We start from the raw sequence: 22,843 nt of genomic DNA on the forward strand, positions 1-22,843 counted from the left end.
GAGTGGAGAGAATGAGTGTTCAGTGTGTGTCAGAGAGAGAATACAGGTATTTTAAGCTTTCTGAGAAGAAAAAGATGCAAGACTAGTGGGCAGTAGTTAACTGAATAATCAGTTATGAAACTCAGTAAAGTAATGAGGTTAGCACCTCCTCAGAGACTGAGTTTATGGAACTTATTTGTTTGTCCTGCAGTTGAAGAAACAGTGAGTTTGGAGTGTATTTTTGGTTATCTCAGGGAGAGATACAAGTTGTGTGAGAAGCATCCAGTGAATGCTCAGGAATTCACCAGAAGAAAACAGTTTGCAACTGTGCCTGTCTCAAGCAAGAAGCCTTTGTGTTAAGCGAGTGATAACTCTTCACTGGTTTATCTGTCTGTAAAGATATTGCTGGGGTAAAGGAATAGTGGGAATTTTGAACTGTCGTCTTGTGTTTGTATTGAGATCTTTCCAACCTGTTCATCTGGTGTAATATAGTTCATTTTTCTTGTTTCAATAAATATTTTATTCCTTGTATTAAAAGTTTATCAGCAAACTCCTGTTAATTTGTTCAGTAACTTTCCTCTATGATTTCCAAAAAAATGTCAGGATCTATCAAGTCAGGTTTCACTTTGGAATCTGAATTGTCCAGTATTAATAGTAGCTGAGACCGTAACAAAATTCTTTCGAGTTATCAACAGTCACAGATTGCAACTCTTTTGAGTACAATCACAGTTCTTGGTTTCCGGGAGTGGGACATGAACCCACAACCTTCTGATGCAAAGGCGAGGGTGCTATGGACTGAGCCACAGCCGACACCTCAAAATTATTTCGAGTTATCAACAGTCACAGATTGCAACTCTATCGAGTACAATCACAGTTCTTGGTTTCCGGGAGTGGGACACAAACCCACAACCCTCTGATTCAAAGGCGAGGGTGCTATGAACTGAGCCACAGCTGACACCTTTGAAACCGTAACAAACTCTTTCAAGTTATCAACAGTCACAGATTGCAACTCTTTCGAGTACAATCACAGTTCTTGGTTTCCGGGAGTGGGACATGAACCCACAACCCTCTGGTTCAAAGGCGAGGGTGCTATGAACTGAGCCACAGCTGACACCAAAATTCTTTCGAGTTATCAACAGTCACAGATTGCAACTCTTTTGAGTACAATCACAGTTCTTGGTTTCCGGGAGTGGGACATGAACACACAACCTTCTGATTCAAAGGCGAGGGTGCTATGGACTGAGCCACACACAGTTCTTGTAGTTAGTAAATACATACAGTTAACCTACTTAAGACTAAGAAGACTTCATTAAGACCTACTGAATAGTATCCAACACCCTACAACACATCCTATTAAATCACTCAAAGTCAATAATTAGTAACTTTGCAACATCCTTCCATGAATTCCATGATGCATATTAAGCAATTGCTTATATAACAAATGCTTATATTTTGGCACTGTTGATTTCATATAACTAGACATAAACAGTGGATGCTGCAGAAATTCATTTAATCAGCCCACCATTTAGGCAGATGATCTGGTCCTTGGCACAAATGTACATACTTAAAAAACACTGAATGAATGCATATAGGAGCAAGCAACATTACTCCTCTCAAGTTTCAGGGTTCAGAAAATGTGGAGATTCATTATGAGTTCTGAACTCAGCCTGAATCATCTTGTGTAACTGCCTCATAATTCACACTTATCAATTGCAGACCAGCTTTTCCGAGAGATAAAGGCAGTGTGTGCTAAATGCAAGGAGATCTTGATGTTGAAATGCAGCCAGCATCCCATTGTGCTACCTGCTTATTAAACTGATTGCTGCATGCAGCCAGTACTAACTGTCCATTGGCTGCAAACATCAGCAGGGGACCTAAAATCATAACTTTTGAGCACTTCTTACAATTAGCCTACGCTGCTTAAATGCTAAAGGCATTGTAGCTGGAGCAGGTGCTGGCAATCATGCACAAGTGAATCTGACTGGAGAAACAGTGCAGAATAACACAAAACGGGAGAGTGTAGGCTCCAAGGTTTTCAGATGCTGCCTTGGCGGAGAATGTGGAAAGTAGGAAAGATGTCCTGTAGCTGCAGGGGGCTAGGCGGTCCTCCAGACGCAAACACAAAAGGCTATGGGAGCAGATAGCTGTCAAAGTCAATGTCAGAAGTCCAGCTACGAGGAGCTGGATGTAGTGTTGCAAGTTCAATGACCTCACACAAATGGCCAAGGCCAGTGAACATATCTTCAACAGCCACATCCCACCCCTATCCACACACACACACACATACACTTCTTCGCTCACCTACTGACAATCATGTCACATCTCACATTCATAGCTTTACCTCACACTTAGCACTGCTGCATGCCTCACATCCACACTTCACAGCTTGCACACACTGCCAGCTGTTCAACCATGACAGCCACATCACCCACACATTGCACCACATTCAATGACACATCTTCCTCTCTCTTGGAGGTCAAGATGGTGCTTAACCAGAGACAGCAGGAGCTAACCAGGGGGTGGTGGACACGCCTGCATGTCTGAACACTCAAGGAGGAGATGGTGCAGTCAAATTAATAGCAATAGTGGCCCTGTGGCCAGTGGCAAGACGGATTTCATTGAAGATGATGATATCCTCACACCTAAATCTCCTTCTCATGTCCCACTTCTTCATCCCACAATCTCTTCTGACTTACAAGATGGTGTAAGCATGTACCTATTACTTTCCCACCCTCTCCTCTCACCACAACCTTAGCCTTGTGCCTTTCTTCTTTCAGATACCCAAGGAATGCAAACTGGCCGGGCAGTGGAGAAACATAAAGACAGTGATGATGAAGACACGTCATCATCCATTTTCACACTCACAGGCACCAACCAGAAACAGACGCTGCATGTAATTTAGAGGATAACAGAGATGAGATCTGCATATAGTTAGATGCAGAATCCATTGCAGCACAAGTAGCTATGAACTAGAAGTCTGGGTGCTGCTATGGAAGCTCAGGCTCAAATTATGCAGGGTCAGCTTGCTAACATGCAAGCTCAGAATGCTGCCATCATGGTTTGGATAGCAACAGATTACTGGGATTGCAAAGGTGCAGCTCTGGGCGAGCGGTTGTAGTTCCATGGAATGTAAACCTTCTGTCCTCTCTCAAGATTACAGTATTGTGGTCTCATCCCTGCTACTCCGCCAGTGCCCTTGCTGTTGCCCGTCAGCCAGCCAACCCAGACTGCTGCCACTCATTCCAAGATAGTGCAGTTTGAAACTGGGCCTGTTAGGCCCAGAGCTGCTCAAGGTCATCTTCCAAGGCCACCTTAGTCCACGCCATTGAAATTCAGCAGCTTTCCACCAGTCATGTTGCAGCCAATAGGGTAACACTACATAGAAGCACCTGGATAGCTAAAGGAACATGAATACAGGTATTAAGGCAAGCTTGTCCAACATTTGGCCTGTGAAGCCCCTCTATGTGGCCCCCAGAGCCAGTTTTCAAAATGCCAGTCAAACATGTTCTGCATGGAGCTGCTCCTCCAATCACAGGCCATTTTCTCCTGTGTTTGCTGCTAATGTGGCATGATTTTATTTATAAATTTGGTGTGGAATGTTTATTGTGTGGTGGCTTTTAGTTTTGCCTTGTGGCCAAGATGGAAATATGATTGTCAGTGACAAAGAAAAGGTATGAGTGTGGAACTGTTGCTTAACGGGCAATTGCGGTTCCAGTCACTGGTATCTCACTCAAAGTAATTCTTCATGCACATTCTGGGCAGAAAGGGGCTGTTCACATTGCCATTACCCTCTCTCTTCCTCCAATATTCTCCCTCCACCTAGACCCCTCCCTCTGGATTCTTACCTTCTCTTGATCTTTTCATTGAGAACTGTCGGCGTGACATTAGTCGTCTCAATTTCTCTGCTCCTCTCACCCACTCTAACCTGTCTCTCTCTGAACTTGCTGCACTCCATTCTCTCAGGTCCAACCCTGACATTGTCATCAAACCTGCTGACAAGGCTGGTGCAGTTGTTGTCTGGCGCACTGACCTCTACCTCGCAGAGGCTGAGCGTCAACTCGCAGACACTTCCTCTTACCTCCCCCTGGACCATGACCCCACCACTGAACATCAAGCCATTGTTTCCAGGATTGTTACTGACCTCAACTCCTCTGGAGATCTTCCTTCCACAGCTTCCAACCTCAATCTCCCAACCTCGAACGGCCCGCTTCTACCTCATACCCAAAATCCGCAAACAGGACTGTCTCTTTGTGGGGTATGTGGAACATTCCTTGTTCCAGTCCTACTCAGGCCCCCTCCCACAACTCTTTCTCTGGTACATCAATGATTGCTTCGGTGCTGCTTCATGCTCTCGTCTGGACCTGGAAAAATTTATTAATTTTGCTTCCAATTTCCACCCTTCCATCATTTTCACATGGTCCATCTCTGACACTTCCCTTCCCTTCCTTGACCTCTCTGTCTCAATTTCTGGTGACAGACTGTCCACCAATATTCATTACAAGCCTACCGACTCCCACAGCTACCTCGACTACAGCTCCTCACACCCTGCTTCCTGTAAGGACTCCATCCTATTCTCTCAGTTCCTTCGCCTCTGTCGCATCTGTTCTGATGATGCCACTTTCAAAAACAGTTCCTCTGACATGTCTTCCTTCTTCCTTAACCAAAGTTTTCCACCCATGGTGGTTGACAGGGCCCTTAACCGTGTCCGGCCCGTCTCCTGCGCATCCGCCCTCACACCTTCCTCTTCCTCCCAGAACCATGATAGGGTTCCCCTTGTCCTCACTTATCACCCCACCAGGCTCCGCATTCAAAGGATCATCCTCCGCCATTTCCGCCAACTCCAGCATGATGCCACCACCAAACACATCTTCCCTTCACCCCTCCTGGCGGCATTCCGCAGGGATCATTCCCTCTGGGACACCCTGGTCCACTCCTCCATCACCCCCTATACCTCAACCCCCTCCCACGGCACCTTCCCATGCAACCACAGAAGGTGCAACACCTGCCCCTTTACTTCCCCTCTCCTCACCATCCAAGAGCCCAAACACTCCTTTCAAGTGAAGCAGCATTTCACTTGCACTTCCCTCAATTTAGTCTACTGCATTCGTTGCTCCCAATGCGGTTTCCTCTACATTGGAGAGACCAAACGCAGACTGGGTGACCGCTTTGCACAACACCTTCGGTCTGTCCGCAAGCATGACCCAGACCTCCCTGTCTCTTGCTATTTCAATGCTCCACCCTGCTCTCATGCCCACATGTCCGTCCTTGGCCTGCTGCATTGTTCCAGTGAAGCTCAACGCAAACTGGAGGAACAGCGCCTCATCTTCCGACTAGGCACTTTACAGCCTTCCGGACTGAATATTGAGTTTGACAACTTTAGATCATGAACTGTCTCCTCCATCTCTATCCCCACCCCCTTTCCGATCCCCCCCTTTTTTTTCCCCAATAATTTATATAGATTTTTCTTTTCCCACCTATTTCCATTATTTTTAAATGTATTTCCATCCATTGTTTTATCTCTACCTTTTAGCCTATTTCGAACCCTTCCCTTCACCCCACCCCACCCCCACTAGGGCTATCTGTACCTTGCTTGTCCTGCTTTCTACCCTTAATTAGCACATTCCTTAGATAATATCACCACCTTCAACACCTCTTTGTTCTTTTGTCTATGACATCTTTTGGCTATCTCCACCTATCACTGGCCCTCTATCCAGCTCTACCACACCACCCCCATCGCCCCCCCTCCCCCCAACCCCTTAAACCAGCTTATATTTCACCTCTTTTCTATTTTTACTTAATTCTGTTGAAGAGTTATACGGACTCAAAACGTTAACTGTGTTCCTCTCCGCAGATGCTGCCAGACCTGCTGAGTTTTTCCAGGTATTTTTATTTTTGAGTATAAGTGTGTTCATTGTGCTTTTACTATCTTTAACATAACTGGCTATTTAAGATAGCGGATAGTTATTAGTAATCCGGTTCTTTGAGTTTTGTATAGCAAAATTCTTTTGTTTTCAGCAATGTGTTTTGTGGCTTTATTCCTTTAGTAAATACGTGGGTTTTCGGATTTCCAAAAAAGAAATGTAAAAATATTACTGGTCTCTACTGAGATCTTAACAATAGTAATGCAAAGCTTACCATCGTGCTGCTGGAACCCAGCGTTCTGAATGGAGTAGCTCTCAAGCCAAATGTCAGCTCTGAGAAAAAGAAGAGAGAAATAATCATTTTACCTCTCTGTTATCAGAGCTATCTCAACACTGATCAAATTATCTTTGAAATTATGCTGAAACAAAGAATTGCATAATATCTGACTTTTTAAAAAAAACTTCAATGGAGATATAATTATGTTATTGTACACTCTACATTCCTCCAACTCCTAAATACTTAAAGGGGAACATTTGCAGGGCTATAGGGAAAGAGCAGGAGAGTGGGACAAATTGAGCTCTTTCAAATAGCTGGAAAGATGAGTCTCCTACGTTATCATTCTATAAACTCCAGCCTTGTGCATCCGTACTCTCTTCACCCAAACCCTCTTTTGGTAGCCATGCCTGTCAAAACTCAGATTGCCAGGTGGTGAAGGATAGAATACTGATGTTTGATCTTCACTTACTTACAAGCTTTTACTTGTAGAGACACATGTTGCATACCCTGCACCTCCAACAAAAAAAACTTAAAACTCTCTTTCAGCCTGCTTGTGCTTTATATATGTAAAGCACAGATGAGTCCCCAATTAATACCCACCATCTGAAAACATTTAACATTCAATTAATTTACAATTAACAATGCCTTCAGCCATCTAGGCCCAAAGCTCTGAAATTACTTCTCTTAACCTCTCTGCCTCTTCACCACTCTCCTTTCAGACCATTCTTAAATACTACATTTCTTGCCAAGCTTTGAGTCATCCTTCCTAATATCTTCTGCTCTGGCTCAGTGTCAATTTTTGTTTAATTACACTTCTATGAAGTCACTTGGAATGTTTTCCTACAATAAAGGCACTATATAAATGGAAGTTGTTGTTGACCTTTCCTTATCTATTCCACCTAAACATACCTAGAAGTTGTATTTATATAGATCCTTTCATGACCACTGAATATCCCAAAGCAATATAAAATTGATGAAGTGTCTTTTGAAGTTTAGTCATTGTCATAATTTAGGAAACACGGTAATCAATTTGTACAAAAAATGTTCACACAACAGCAATATGATAATGGCCATTAATCTGTTTTCTGTGATGTTGATTGAGGGATAAATATTGGCCGGAACATCTGGTAAAACTCCCCTGCTCTTTGAAATAGTGCCATGGGTTCATTGTGTCCACCCAAGAAAACAGACAGGAGCTTGATTCATTGTCTCACATGAAAGATAACACCTTCAACGCATGGCATTTACTCAGCACTGCACAGAAGTGTCAGCCTTGATTTTTGTGCTCACCTCCTGGACTGGGACCCCAAGAATATTTAATCACTGATCATGATCCACCTGGAAGCATGATTTGGTTATTGCTTTTATTTTAGCCAGTGACACCATGGGCGAAATTCTACCCACCTCCCCCCCTCAATGGGCAGGGGCGAGAATGGAGACAGTGGGTTTGAAAATATACACTGCTGCCCAATGCGGCAGTTTGCTGGCACCATCCCGCCCACTGGCCATTTTCTGGAGGCAGGATCGAGGATGGTAGGGCTACCTGATTGCAAGGAGCAGCTAGTCAATAAAGATGAGTAAATAGCCTATTAAGAACAATTCTTGGAGGCTGACTACAGTTTTCCAGTTGGCCTGCAGGATCCCCATGGCATCAGGACCTAGACCAGAGGCCTGGAGTGGCCTCCTGCCAGCAGATCAAGGCCATCCCCGCCTGCCTGGCCACAACTGCAGTCACAGAACTCCCTGTGGAGGAGTTTCCTTTCCACAATGGTGGTCCGGCAGCTGTGGCCATTTCTTAATCCAAGTTTTAAAACTTGCTGAGAGGGCGCCACCATCTCTTACTTGAAATGGCAGGCTGCAGCACCTTCCCAGATGGAGAGCTTCCAATTGGCCCTCTAACTTTGAGGGTCTGCTCTTTATTTGGATGGCGACCAAGTTCTCTGGCCACTAATTGACCAACTTGGAGAAGATCACTTGCTGGGTGACTGATTTCCATACAATGTTCAGTGTTGGGTTGGGATCTCCATTTGACCTGGAAGTTGAGATCTCCACCCAAAACCCAAATTCCTGCCCTATGTCACACAGGCACACACGCACACACACACTACTTAAACAAATTGCTACAGGAAACCAGTAACGGAAGAGATGTTACAATGCTTTTGAATATAACAATTTATGACAGATATAATTATAGAATATTTATTTACTGTAAACCATTATTAGAAGATGAAACTATTAACAGTTTGTAAAATCTTTGTTGTTGAGGAGAATTGGTCTGAGCTCCACTATCAAACACAAAAAGAACAGGATATCAGACAGACAGGATACTGAAATAACAATAACTAAACATTTTAAGAATCAGAGGTAAAAAAAGAAACCATAGTAATTGCAAAGCTGAATTTTTTAAAAATGTCATGAATGATTAGAGGTGGATGGTAAAAGCAGGGAGCTGGAATGCAGATTATATGATCACATCATAACTTCTGCCCTTTGTGTTTTTGGACAGCAACTGTTGGCGATGATTCCGTTTTCCATTCACAACTTCTGCGGAGAAACCCATGTTCCTTTACTTCTCCCATCTTCTTTTGCCTTACATCATTGTTCCTCTTGAAAATCCTAGCCTAAGGGCAGATTCATCTGATTTGCACAAAGTGCGGTAGCAGGCTGGAAAAAGGACGTTTTATCCATCAACCACAGTGGCGGATTATCACGCCATATCGTCCCATTCCGAGCACATCCCATCTCATTAATAAAGCATTCCCGGGAAACGCGCCAGAACTCTGGCAGGATGACCCCTGTTTTGTCCACCCAGCTGTCACCTCAGGCATACAGTAATCTGGGCACCATATTTAAAGGGCACTCCTGAACAGAGCTAGCACTCTCTAAGGGATCGGAAGTTGCTGCAAAGTCATGGCTGCCAAAGCGAGGAGATATGTTGCCCCCAAATTTAGCAACACCTCACTCGGGCACCTACCGCATGCAATGGCAGCCTACCGTGAAGTACTCTACCCTGCTCTGGGTGAAGACCAGTAAACAAGGTCACTAATTCAGAATCGGGGGCAGTGGCAGCGGTGGTCAGCACCAACGTCCTGCAAAAGAGGACAGCCACCCAGTGCTGAAAGAGGATGAATGATCTCCTCTGTTCCGCCAGGGTAGGTCACCCTTTCTCATCACTCTCAACACACACTGACAAACCCATTACACGTCAACAGGGATCTCACTTACTGCCAGTTCTAGGGACATCACCATTCACTCACTCACACACACACAACTTTCATCTGCCCTATGTGACCTCATCCCGTCCATGGCACCATTCACTATCCACACATACGAGACATCCTCCTCATCTGGCCTGGCAGGCATCCTGCTTACACTCTCTCCACCTGTCTTCATGCAGGACAAGCTGGCACACAACAAAAGGGAGAGGTCGCAGACTGGTGGAGGAATGCCTGACATCAAGGTCCTTATGGACTTTGAAAATGGAGTCATCCAGCTGGGTGGCGATGATCTGGGCTGTTCTGTGCTGCCGTTGAGGTCGGCAGTGCTCAACCAAGTGAAGATCCAGCAGTGCAACATCCCAGACAACCATGCTGTGAGTCAGTTCCCCTGTTCCACAGTCCTCTACTATACATTAATTATCACTCCTTGCTTTTGCAGGCACATCTAGGAAGCAGTGTGGGGGATCATGAGTCAGGTCCTTAATTCAAGTCCCGAAGACACCTGGAAGAAGAATCTGATGACACACTAATTGAAGACCCACACCCTCCACCAGCGCAGAGACAAACACCTCAGTGGGACCTCGTTCTAGAGTAACTTTGGGGTCATAATCTGGTGAGCACATCCAACTGTCTGACCCACAGCAGGTGGCGGCAGTGACTTCCAAGGTTTCTGGCACTCTGAGGGTTGCTGAGTCCAAGTCAGATGAGAAGCCTCCAGACTCGGTCATACCTCAGTTGCTGGGGCTACAAAGGCAAGCTCGGGAACATCAGGAAGGGAGACCTGCTGCACTCCTCAGATTGCAAGGCACGATGGAGAAATCCATCCGCCTTCAGGCTGGGGTGACATCACCGGCATGACAATGCACCAAGGTCAACACTGGTAGGGTGATGGGCGCCATGGAGACCTTGGTCCAGGACATCAGCCCCGCACTGCTGCGCGGCTGAACTCCAATACTGACAACATAGTTGGCCTCCAACAGTGTCAATGTGAGAGGGGTGCGGGGCAGCTCAATCTCACTCCAGCTTACCCTTCTACTCGAGAGGTCAAGGGCCCTCAGGCACCCATATGGAGGAGGATCAAAAGGTACACGCCCCAGGCCCATCCACCCAGGTGACTCTGGGAGTGTTGCCCATCCGAATTCTCTCTTTCTGTGACCCAGCAGTTCCAGTTCCATAGGCAGGGGAGGGTGGCCACTGCCACACAGCAGGATCTCGAAAGCAGGCTGGGGTCCTCCAAGTCTCAGCCCTTTAGAGAATGCCCGCCAAGGCTGTCACAGACAAGGCGTAGCAGTCAGTAGGCTGCCCCCACCTCTGCTGTGGATGTCGGGGAGAAACAAGACATAGCAGCAGGGTTAGGAAGGTTAAGAAGATGTCGTTGCACTCCCTGGGCATGGGTTTTAATTACTTGTGCTTAATGTTCACTATTGTTAATGAACTCCCAAGAATAACTCCTTGCTGATGGCTCCTTGTTCTGATGAGCAGTGTTTGTGTCAGTCAGATGTGAAACCTTGGTTCCTGCATGAGATAAAGACAGGTGTCTCAGTCCAGGATCTCTTCCCTCTTTCACACCAAATTGGATACATTAGTGATGCCTGCACCTCAATGGTGCTTGTTATTGCTGCCAGAATGTCACGGGCAGACGTCACAGAGTTCCGTCATTCTCTCCGTGTGCTCTCAGCACCTTTGAGGTGGGGCTGGCACCCCATCTCTTCAGCATCTGTGACCAGTGATGCTGTGCTCCTGAAGGGGTCAGGTGCTGAAGGCTGACAAAAAGCAGGTGAATTTAAAGTTTCACAGCTGCGTTTTCAAGATCTGACCATGATGACAGAGCACAAGTGAGCTGTCCTCAGCCAGACAGGAGTCAGACATTCATAGAGGCAATGTGAAGATGTATGGAGTGTCCTCACTGCATATCATCATCATCCTCCTGGAATCTAGCGACTATTAGGGCCTCTGCTTCATCTCTATGACATGAGCCTGAGTGCTGAGGGTATGTGCGCTGCCATCAGCCACACAGGAGTCAAACATTCACAGATGCAAGGTGAGGATGTCAGGACTGTCCTCACTGCACCTCGTCATCCTCCTCTACAAATCTTGTGGCTATCAGGCACTCCCAAGTGCGCCTGCCTCGTCTGGCCAGTGCGATGGCCTCATCACCAGCATCCTCGCCTTCAAGGACCTCATCATTGTTATCCCCTTTGCTCCTTTGACATCCTCCTCATTGGAGGATACGTACAGTTCCTCCATCTTCTCCTGAGCCAGATCCTCCCCCCCTTGCAGTGCCAGGTTGTGGAGTGCGTAGCAAGCCACAACGATGCACGGCACCCTCTGGGGACTGTATTTCACTACGCCACCAGACCTGTCGAGGCACCAGAACCTCATTTTCAAGATGCTTATCGTTTTCTCCACCAAAGCCCAGGTCATGGCATGAACCTTGTTATACCATCACTCTGCTGCACTCTGATGCTGCCACACAGGCATCAATCAGCCATATGCTCTGTGGGTAGCCCTTGTCCCTGAGGAGCCAACCCTGCAGCCTCTCTGGACCCTGGAAGGTGTCAGGGATCTGAAACCTGCTGAGGATGTAGGAGCCATGGAAACTCTCTGTGAGACCTGTAGGACATGATTTTGGTGGTCGCACATCAGCTGAACATTCAGTGAGTGGAAGCCCTTGCAGTTGACGTAGTTGACTGCTTGTTGCCACGGAGATCCAAGTGCCATGTGAGTGCAGTCGATGGTACCCTCCACTGTGGCAAACCAGAGATTGCCGCAAATCCCAGCGCTCTTGTTTCCTGGCTTCCCTGATCTGGGGTGAAATGCACGAAGTTCTATGCCTTTGTGAAGATGGTGTCCGTGACCTCCTGGATACACTTGTGCATGGAGGCTTGCGAGATCCTGCACAGGTCACCTGTGGAGCCCTAGATGGAGCTATGGCCATAAAACATTGAGCGCCGCAGTCATGACCACTGGCAGCGGATGTCCTCCATGTTCCCGTGGTGCCAAATCCTGTAGTAGGTGGCATTATATGGCCGACCATTTCCCTGACATGCGCAATCTTCGGTGACACTGGTTCTTGGTCATCTGCAAGAATGACAGGTTCCATCTATAGACCCTGGTTCTAACGAGGCACCTTCAAGCAAGGGCTCACTGTGGATCTTTAGCTTCATGTGCAACAGGCCCTGCCACCCCTTCATCTTGAGGGAAATGCTCCTCCCTTTGCCAAGCCAGGCACCTCCGCCGGTCTCTGTAAGCCTTGAGACATACCTCTATATCTCCAGGCTCCATGAGCCTAATGTTCTCCTCCTGCAGGATCAAGAGAGAAACCTGTGGGTTACTCTCTTGGTTAAGTATGAAGGCCCCTTCAAGCATGCTGGAGAGCGCTGGCCACCACTTGAATGCCCAGCGCGTCGTGCATTCATTGGTGTCTGAAACCCCACACACCTCCGCCCCACTTCACTTGACCGATTGGCGGCAGCTTCGGCCAAGGGAATGCATGCTGTGCTCTCAGCTCGGGCACAGGCATTCTCCTAACCCGTAACGCAAGGTTGCGCTGTTAGCTTGAGCCATGATGGATACTCATCCAAACCTTAATAAAGACATTGCAAGGGGCTGTGAGCGCCTCCAACAGTGATTGCACCAGGCCACCTTTCCCAAGGGATTGTACAACTTGCCCACTAGGCCAATTGCTCTGCTGCCCCCTAAAACGCACATTAATTTGCAATCTGTGCATGAGGGGTGAAAAGTTCTGAAGCATTTTGTGGCACTTTCATACTTTTGCATTGCTTGAGTAAACAGAAAAGCTTCAGAGAAAAGACTTCAAGCATGTCAATGGAGCTGCTGCTGAACGGTCTTAGCTGCAGAAGAATACTCACTTTTAACAGGCTTTTCCAAATGCGTGACCACTTCCCTCACCTCCACACCCACCGGCATATGCTTGAGTACTTCCTTCCATCCGTGTTGCCTTTTCCCCCCTCCCCCGCCCCCCCGCCCCCCCGTCCCCGAGCATGACACGCACTGGAGCCCCTGCCCCAGCACTGCACTGAAAGCTAGCCGGGAAAAAGCCTGTGGCCCCTGCAAATGTGTGGCGCCTCTTCCTTGATGTCCTACGGGCAATGTTCGCGAGCACTGCACAAGGTTGTGTGCACTCACCTCTGAGTTCCCCTCAAAGTTCAGGTCACTTGGTGCATGCCTTTTAAAGGCAGTCGCGGAGCACGCTGTTCTGAAGTCATGCAAACTTGGGCAGTAAATTTAATGCGGGAGATGATTCCAGTGAGCTATGCTTATAATTAGATGCAAATATATTAAAATTACATTCCCGATGTGCGGCAACTGGACACAACCCGCCATTGATGAGTGGAGCAGAGCAAACTGGTTTCATGATAGCATATAACCGATTTTTGGCCTTCTCGCCATATTGTCTCCACCCACCCGCCTTGACGCCCGATACCAACTGGGCCAGAAAATTCCGGCCTAAACCTCAAAGGGCCATGGGGTTATGACCCAATTCAGGCAGGCTCTGAAAGTTGTGGTCCTGGAGGTCGTCTCAGAATTCCGATGCCTCCAGGACCATTTTGAATTTTGAAAGGCTGCTACCTGCCTTTGTCGCTGGTGCCAGGCAGACAGTTTCCACCTCCTGGAGATGGCGACATTTCAAATTGGGCATCACGCCTGCCTCCTGGCCAATTAAGCCATTTACATTTAAAAATTACGTCATGAGAACGATGCAGCTTGGGCTCGAGTTTAAGACCCGAAATTCATCCGCGTGTCAGGTTCCAGGACCAGCATCCAAAATCTGGCACTCAATCTCTCCTACCTTCTACCTTATCACAAACCTTCTCTACGCTCCACTTTACCTGCCTTTGTTCTTGTCTAAAACATGTTACATTCCTAACTCTTTCCAATTCTGATGAAAGGTCATCAATACAATGTCATTCGCAGTCCAAAGACCATGTATCTCTTCCTTACTCCCTTTACAGCAGCCACTTTCAGCCTTCTTTTCTCACCTTATAGCCTTTGCAAAATCTAACCAGAGCTAATACACCAAAACAGTGCCAGCAGCAGTGGACGTATCTATGGGCATGCTTTAACTGGGATCAGATCATACTTCTCTTTGAAGTGTGTTACACATATCCTGGCAGTTTGCCATGAGCAGCATTGATGGTTACCAAAAAATATCATTTAACTATTGCCTTCTCGGAAGCTGAAGATAAATGTCCTCATCATAGACCCTAGTATGTGCCCTCATTGGATGATATGTATCCTGGGAGCAGTTTGGCTTCAGCATCCCTAGGATGGGGTGAAGAAACAATTCAGCCAGGCTTCAATATCCAATAACACTTGTTCGAAAGGTTACATGCATGAACGGAATTGTACTCAATTTTTATGCCTGACAGGTCTCACTGTCGTGCCTCACATCTGAAATATAGCCAATTGAATATTCGATGTAATACAATGTGCCAATGGTATTTTATGAGGATGAAGAAAAATTGTCTGTCTTATTTCAAACTTCTCAGGTCACAACTATTTAATACTTCTGCAAATGACTCAGAAAGTTTGCTGCAAAATCACCAAAGGGGTAATGACTCATTATCAGCACAGGGTAGAAGTGTCCTGCTTGAATAAAAGGCTAATGTTTTAGAAAAATTCAATACTTCACATATAAACAAAATCAGTACAGCATTAAAAGGGAATGGATATTAAAATAATTTCTTTATGGAACAGTGACATGATAATTATTGAGACACTGAGATATGCCTTTGTAACTTAAACAGACAGATATCCCCTAAATGTACATACCTCCCCTCTGTGAGGAAGATGTGCCAGAGATCCTTGTAGAGGCAAGATCTGGTTTCCATCCCTCCTTGATTTCAATTGTCACAAGTGTCTTCATGTTGTCTTCGTTGTTGTTCAATCTCTTTTCTTTCTCCTTTTGTCTGGAAAGGCTTTGCTCTAAGTGACTGTATGTTCTAGCAGAGAGGTCTGAGTGCTTTGCAGAGCTAAGTTGGTCTAACTGCACTGAGCTGTCTGTGTAGGTTTTACTAGAGTCCTTCTCTGACGCAGACTGATGTGTCTGTGACTTGCTTATGTTGCTCCTCCCTGGAGTTCTGTTGTATGATTTATCAGTAACAGTGTTTTGCAAAAAAGATTTCTTAGTGCAGTCCTTGTCAAAAGACAGCAAGGGTAATGTTGTCTTACTTGATTTATCTACAGTAACTTCAGATGCAATCGGATGACTTAAGCTTCCAGAAGAAGAAACCGATGAAGATATTGTCCTAGGCTGGCCTTTGTGCACCTCTGGAGTTGCAAAGTTAGATTTTGCAGTGCTATTAGTTAAGCTATAACCAGATTGTGATGAATGCTTTCCATCCCTTTGGATAGAACAGAACATGCTCTCCGTCAATGATGTAGATCTGTCCCGTTCTGTCCCATTACTCCTATTTGAGCCTGTGAGCTTGTTACTTCTGTTGGACAGTAAGTATTCATTCTGTTTATTTGTTTTTTCTGCAGATTTGCCCACTTCCCATACATCCTTAAGATCAGTAGATTTCCCTTTCAGAGATGTTTCCAAGTCTGAACTCCTAATTTCTTTTATCTTCAACGCAGGGCTGCCTGAAAATAGCTGCTGTTGCTGGAGAATTCTGCTGTTTCTGCCTTCATTTATTTGGTTTCTCTTCCAAGTAGAGAAGTTTGTACCAAGTTCAACCGGTTGGTCAGATGAGTCCATCGTAAATTTCTTCATTCGATCATGAACAGAGTTGGTTCTCCTGATAGGTGAGCTGTTCGTGCGTATATCACTGGCTATTTCTGAAAATCAAGCACAGAGTGAGGACCATTTACTCAGCAGCACAAAAAAACTATAGGTAATTGTATGGCCCTTTATCTTACAACTCAACAATCTAGTGGCAAAATATGTATTTTTAATAGGCAGAAATCTGGAAATTTGTGTATAACCAAGCACATGTATCCTTACTGGATGAACATTCTTTCCATTAAAAATTCACAATGTCTGCTGGATTTGGGCAAGGGCAGCAGGCAAGGTTCAAATAGTGTGGTCTGGAATATAGGCAGCCATGCACTTTGTGTGTAAATATTACAGAGTAGGAATTCACAACAGCTTATTTGATACCTCAAAGATTTTGATTAGAAAGTCATTGTGCTCCATTTGCTAATCTTTGTCCAACTGCCGGTGTCAGCTTCAGCTTGTACACAGCTTTGCTGACTGGTTCTCGAAGTGAAAATTCCCACCTAAAGTTCAATGATCAAACTTGAAAGGCACTAGTAACATCCAGTGAGGGCCAAGTCACATTAGATAAGTTCTAAACAAGGCCTGTTGATGTCAAAGTGGAAGAGCATGGAAGGAGGGGGATGTTGCACTGAAAAGGGCTTGGAGAGCAAAACAGTCTTTTGTGGGTATCTTAGCGAACAAGGTGGGGAGGGTCATAGAAGGCGATTAGAGGACAGTGTGACTGGAAAGTTTTTGCTGGAAGTCTCTTAATTATCTGCTGAATATGGATAAAAAATATTGCTTATTTTGCTTTTTCTTTTTAAAGATTAACAATCTATTAATTGCAAAGTTAAAAGTTTTTATAATTAACTAGAATGCATCATTTAAGGCAATAATTTTTTAAAAAATTATTGAGGAGAATTCTACTGGACCCCAAAGAAATGCAGCAATAGTGGTAATGAGAAAACAGCATTTGGAAAGTATGTACATAATTCTAAATTGGGATTTTTTACAACCACCTGAGACAGCAGGTAGATAATGGGTATTTGGTCAAGGTCACACTTGAATGCACCTGTGAAATGGTACCCAAGTAACCAGTCAACTGTTGCAAAAAAAGAGGATGAGTGGGAGCAATATTAGTATAAAAAATGAGCGCAAAAATATATTGTGTGTGTGAATAAATACTGAATGTTAATAAATAAGGGTATCCAACAAATTAAGTTCAGGATATATACTGACTAGCGGTGAAAAACTAATGAAAACGTACTAAAATCACACGTTATACCAAGTATCTTTTTATGAATTTAAAGCTTTTAAAATTATTGGTTAGTTTGAAGACACTCTGCTTTGGAAAACTATAATTTTGAATACCATTGCTACTACTTAGATAGACTGCAGTTGGAGTAGTAGGGGTTCTTCAATCTCATACTTCCATAAGAGAGAAATGTTGTTATTAGATTTAATAATGAATAATGAGCTAGATTTAGTTAAAATCCTAACATTGTGTGGACATTTATCTAATAGTGATCATATCATGTTTAGTTCAACATACTGTTTGAAAGGGAGAATTGTGAACCAACCAAGATTCTAGATTTAGGAAAGATTGACTTCAATGGGATGAGACAGAAAACGTCCACAGTAAACTGTTAATGGGAAAAATGATAGATGATCAGTGGAACATGTTCAAAAAAGAATCTGTGATACAGAACCAATTTATATCCCTAAGGGGCAAGAGACCTACTTGTCAAAACAAACCATGAATGACTGAAGAGATAAGAGAGAACATAAAGCTAAAAGAAAAAGCATACAAAAGTGCAAAAAAGTGCTGATCCTGGCAAATGAGGAAGATAGAAGAACAGCAAAGGGTGACAAAATACATAGTAAGAGCTACAAATCACAGTGACAAAAGAAACGTGCAGCAGATATGAAAATCAACATAATTTTTTACAATTCCATAGGAAAACGAAGATGGTTGGGAGCAATGTGGGTCCTTTGAAAACTGATAGTGATATCGTTGATGAAATAACAAAATGGCATACATACTGATAATTACTTTGTGTCAGTATTTACTGTAAAGAGGTCAGCATGCCAGAAATCCCAAGGAAACTAAGATTGAAACAGGGACAGAAACCAATGTTCCCATTTAAGCTGCATGGATCTGCAGCTTAACAAAAGTTCAACAAACGGGGCCTGCAGAGCAAAGACAGAGTTGTGGGAACATTGATTGCGACGCACCAAAGCTATTTTTTACTCTTTCACAGGACATGGGCGTCACTGGCTAGGCCAGCATTTATTGCCCATCCCTAATTGCCCTTGAGAAGGAGGTTGTGTGCTGCCTTTTTGAACTGCTGCAGTCCATGTTGTGTAGGTATACCCACAGTGCTGTTAGGGAGGGAGTTCCAGGATTTTGACTCAGCGACAGTGAAAGAACAACAATATAGTTCCAAGTCAGGATGGTGTGTGGCTTGGAGGAGAACTTGCAGGTGGTGGTGTTCCTATGCATCTGCTTCCCTTGTCTTTCTAGGTGGTAAGGTCGTGGGTTTGGAAGGTGCTGTCATAGGAGCCTAGGTGAGTTAGTACAGTGCATCTTGTAGATGGTACACACTGCTGCCACTGTGCATCAGTGGTGGAGGGAGTGAACTTTTGTGGATGGGTGCCAATCAAGAGGGCTGCTTTGTCCGGGATGGTGTCAAGCACCTTGGGTATTGTTGGTGCTGCACTTATCCAGGAAAGTGAAGAGTATTCCATCACACTCCTGACCTGTGCCTTGTAGATGGTAGACAGGCTTTGGGGAGCAAGGAGTTGAATTACTTTCCAGAGAGTTCCCAGCCTCTGACCTACTCTTGTAGCCACAGTATTTATCTGACTGATCCAGTTCAGTTTCTGGTCAATGGTAACCCCCAGGATGTTGATAGTGGGAGATTCAGCGATAGAAATGCCATTGAATGTCAAGGGGACAGGGTTGGATTATCTCTCGTTAGAGATGGTCATTGCCTGGCACTTATGTGACGTGAATGTTACTTGCCACTTATCAGCACAAGCCTGAATGTTGTCCAGGTCTTGTTGCACATGGGCATGGACTGCTTCAGTGTCTGAGGAATCCCGCTTGGTGCTGAACATTGTGTAATCATCAGCGAACATCCCCACATTTGACCTTATGATAGAGGGAAGGTCATTGATGAAGCAGCTGAAGATAGTTGGGCCAAGGACACCCTGAGGAATTCCTGTAGTGATGTCCTGGGACTGAGATGATAGATCTCCAACAAGCGCAACCATCTTTCTTTGTGCTAGACATGACTCCAACCAGCAGAGAGTTTTCCCCCTGATTCTCAATGACTCCAGTTTTGCTAGGGCTCCTTGATGCCACACTCGGTCAAGTGCTGCCTTGATGTCAAGGGCAGTCACCCTCACGTCACCTCCTGAGTTCAGCTCTTTCGTCCATGTTTGGACCAAGGCTGTAATGAGGTCAGGAGCTGAGAGGCAGTGAGCCAGGTTATTGCTGAGTAAGCGCAGCTTGATAGCACTGTCCATACCCTCCTCCATCATTCTGCTGATGATCGAGAGTAGACGGGTAGGATGGTAATTGGCCGCTTGAATTTATCCTGCTTTTTGTAGACAGGAAATACCTGGGCAGTTTTCCACAATGCCAGGTAGATGCTAGTGTTGTAGCTGTAACAACTGGGCTAGGGGTTCAGCTAGTTCTGGAGCACAAGCCTTCAGTACTATTGTTTGAATCTTGTCTGGGTGCATAGCCTTTGCAGTATCCTGTGCCTTCAGCTGTTTCTTGATATAAAAACATAGAAACTAGGAGCAGTAGGCCATTCGGCCCTTTGAGCCTGCACCATCATTCAATATGATCATGGCTAACCCTCTATCTCAACACCATATTCCCACTTTCTCTCCATACCCTTTGATGCCCCTAATATCCAAAAATTAATCAATTTCTTTCTTGAATATACTCAGTGACCCAGCCTTTACAGCCTTCTGTGGTAGAGAATTCCACAGGTTGACCACTCTGAATGAAGAAATTATCTTCATCTCAGTCCTAAATAGCCTGCCCCGTATCCTGAGACTGTGGCCCCTGGTTCTAGACTCCCCAGCCAGAGGGAAACATTCTCCCTGCGTCCAGTCTGTCTAGCTCTGTTAGAATTTTATTTGTTCCAATCAGATCCCCTCTCATTCTTCTAAACTCTATTGAATACAGGCCCAGTCGAACCAATCTCTCCTCGTACGACAGTTCTGCCATCCCCGGTATCAGCCTAGTGAGCCTTCGCTGCCTCCCTCTATGGCAAGAATATATCCTTTCTTAGGTAGAGAGACCAAAATTGCACACAATACTCCAGGTGTAGTCTCACCAAGGCCTGTATAACTGCAGTAAGACATCCCTACTTCTGAACTCAAATCCTCTTGCAATGAAGGCCAACATAGCATTTGCCTTCCTAATTGTTTGCTGCACCTGCCTATTTACTTTCATTGACTGGTGTACAAGGGCACCCAGATCTCATTGTACATCCACATTTCCCAATATGTCACCATTTAAATATCACTCTGCCTTTCTGTTTTTCACACCGAAGCATATAACTTCACATATATCCACGTTATACTGCATCTGCCTTGTGTTTGCCCACACACACAACTTGTTTAAATCGCCCTGAAGCCTCCTTGCATTCTCCTCACAGCTCACAGCCCCGCCCGGTTTTGTGTCATCAGCAAACTTGGAAATATTGCATTTGGTTCCCTAATCTAAGTCATTTATATATATCATGAATAGCTGGGGCCCAAGCACTGATCCCTGCGGTACACCATTAATCACTGCCTACCACCCGGAAAAAGACCCATTTATTCCCACTCTCTGCTTCCGATCTGCCAACCAATTCTCAATCCATGCCAGTATATTACCCCCAATCCCATGTGCTTTAATTTTGCCCACTGGCCTCTTATGTGAGACCTGATCAAAAGCCTTCTTGAAATCCAAATACACCACATCCGCTGATTCTCCCTTATCTATTCCACTAGTTACAACCTCAAAAAGCTCCAGTAGATTAGTTAAGCATGATTTCTCTTTCATAAACCCATGCTGACTTTGTCCAATCCCATTAATGCTTTCCAAGTGTTCTGTTACCACATCTTTTATAGTAGACTCTCGCATTTCCCCCACTACTGACGTTAGGCTAACTGGTCTGTAATTTTGTTCTTTTCTCACCCTCCTTTTTTAAATAGTGGGGTTACATTTGACACTCTCCAATCTGTAAGAACTGCTCCAGAGTCTAAAGAATTTTGGAAGATGACCACCAATGCATCCAGTATTTCCAGAACCACTTCCTTTAGTACTCTGGGGTGTAGATTATCAGGTCCTGGGGAATTTTCAACCTTTAACCTCATTAATTTCTCTAGCATCATTTTTTTATGAATACTGATTTTCTTCAATTCCTCCGTCTCACTAGTCCCTTGGTTCCCTAACATTTCGGGGAAATTATTTGTGTCCTCTTTTGTGAAGACAGAATCAAAATATGTGTTCAATTCTTCTGCCATTTTTGTTCCCCGTTATAATTTCCCCCTCTGACTGCAAGGGACCTACATTTGTCTTCACTAATCTTTTTCTCTTCACATATTTATAGAAGCTTTTACAGTCAGTTTTTATGTTCCTTGCAAGTTTGCTTTCATACTCCATTTTCCCCTTCTTGATCAATCTTTTTGTCCACTTTTGCTGAATTCTAAACTGCTCCCAATCCTCAAGCTTGCTGCTTTTTCTGGCAATTTTATATGTCTCCTCTTTGGATCTAATACTATCCCTAATTTCTTTTGTAAGCCATGGTCGAGCCACCTTTCCTGTTTTACTTTTGCGCCAGACAGGAATGAACAATTATTGTAATTCACACATACATTCCTTAAATATTAGCCATTGCCTATCCACTGTCAACCCTTTTAGTAAGGTTCCCCAATCCATCATTGTCAACTCGTGCCTCATATCCTCATAGTTCCCTTTATTTAGATTCAGGACCCTAGTTTTGGATTCAACTTCTTCACTCTCCATCCCAATGAACAATTCTATCAGACTGCAGAGCTTAGATCTGAACTGGTGGCTGTAGGGTCGCTTAGCTCTGTCTATCACATGCTGCTTTCGCTGTTTGGTGTGCAAGTAGTCCAATGTTGAAGCTTCACCAGATTTACACCTCATTTTTAGGTATACCTAGTGCTGCTCCTGGCATGCCCTCCCGGACTCTTCATTGAACCAGGCTTGATGGTAATGGTAGAATGTGGGATATGCCGGACCATGAGGTTTCAAATTGTGGTTGTATACAATGCTCAGTTCTGAGTTGCTAGATCTGTTTGAAATCTGTCCCATTTGGCATGGTGGTAGTGCCAAACAAACACAATGGAGGGTATCCTCAAGGTGAAGATAGGACTTCATCTCCACAAGGACTGCTATGGTCACTCCTACTGATACTGTCACGGACAGATGCATCTGCGACAGATGGATTGGTGAGGATGAGGTCAAGTAGGTTTTTCCCTCTTGTTTGTTCCCTCACCATGTGCCGCAGACCCAGTCTAGCAGCTATGTCTTTAGGACTCAGCCAGCTCGGTCAGTAGTGGTGCTACAGAACCACTCTTGGTGATGGATATCGAAGTCCCCCACCCAGAGTACCTTCTGTGCCCTTGCACCTTCAATGCTTCCTCCAAATGGTGTTCAAAATGGAGTAATACTGATTCATCAGCTGAGGCCGGGTGGGGGGAGGGTGGTAATCAGCAGGAGGTTTCCTTCCTTTCCTTCCATGTTTGACCT

At 45.0% G+C, this 22,843-nt stretch overlaps 1 protein-coding gene and 1 long non-coding RNA gene across 5 annotated transcripts in view; both read right to left on the reverse strand.

Annotated features, from left to right (window-relative positions):
• LOC144687829 (uncharacterized) overlaps window positions 1-22,843 on the reverse strand; it is a 701,476-nt gene that overhangs the window by 151,187 nt on the left and 527,446 nt on the right. The window lies entirely within an intron of this gene.
• Window positions 1-22,843, reverse strand: part of smtnb (smoothelin b) — a 413,005-nt gene that overhangs the window by 144,004 nt on the left and 246,158 nt on the right. For all 4 annotated transcript variants that reach the window (XM_078554317.1, XM_078554318.1, XM_078554316.1 and 1 more), the window contains exons 9-10: window positions 15,132-16,139; window positions 6,115-6,173 (exon numbers count right to left, since the gene is read on the reverse strand). In XM_078554317.1, coding sequence (XP_078410443.1) covers window positions 6,115-6,173; window positions 15,132-16,139 — 1,067 coding nt within the window. The remainder of the gene's footprint in view (window positions 1-6,114; window positions 6,174-15,131; window positions 16,140-22,843) is intronic.

This window comes from Cetorhinus maximus, chromosome 12 (assembly GCF_964194155.1).
Source record: "Cetorhinus maximus chromosome 12, sCetMax3.hap1.1, whole genome shotgun sequence".
NCBI lineage: Eukaryota > Metazoa > Chordata > Chondrichthyes > Lamniformes > Cetorhinidae > Cetorhinus > Cetorhinus maximus.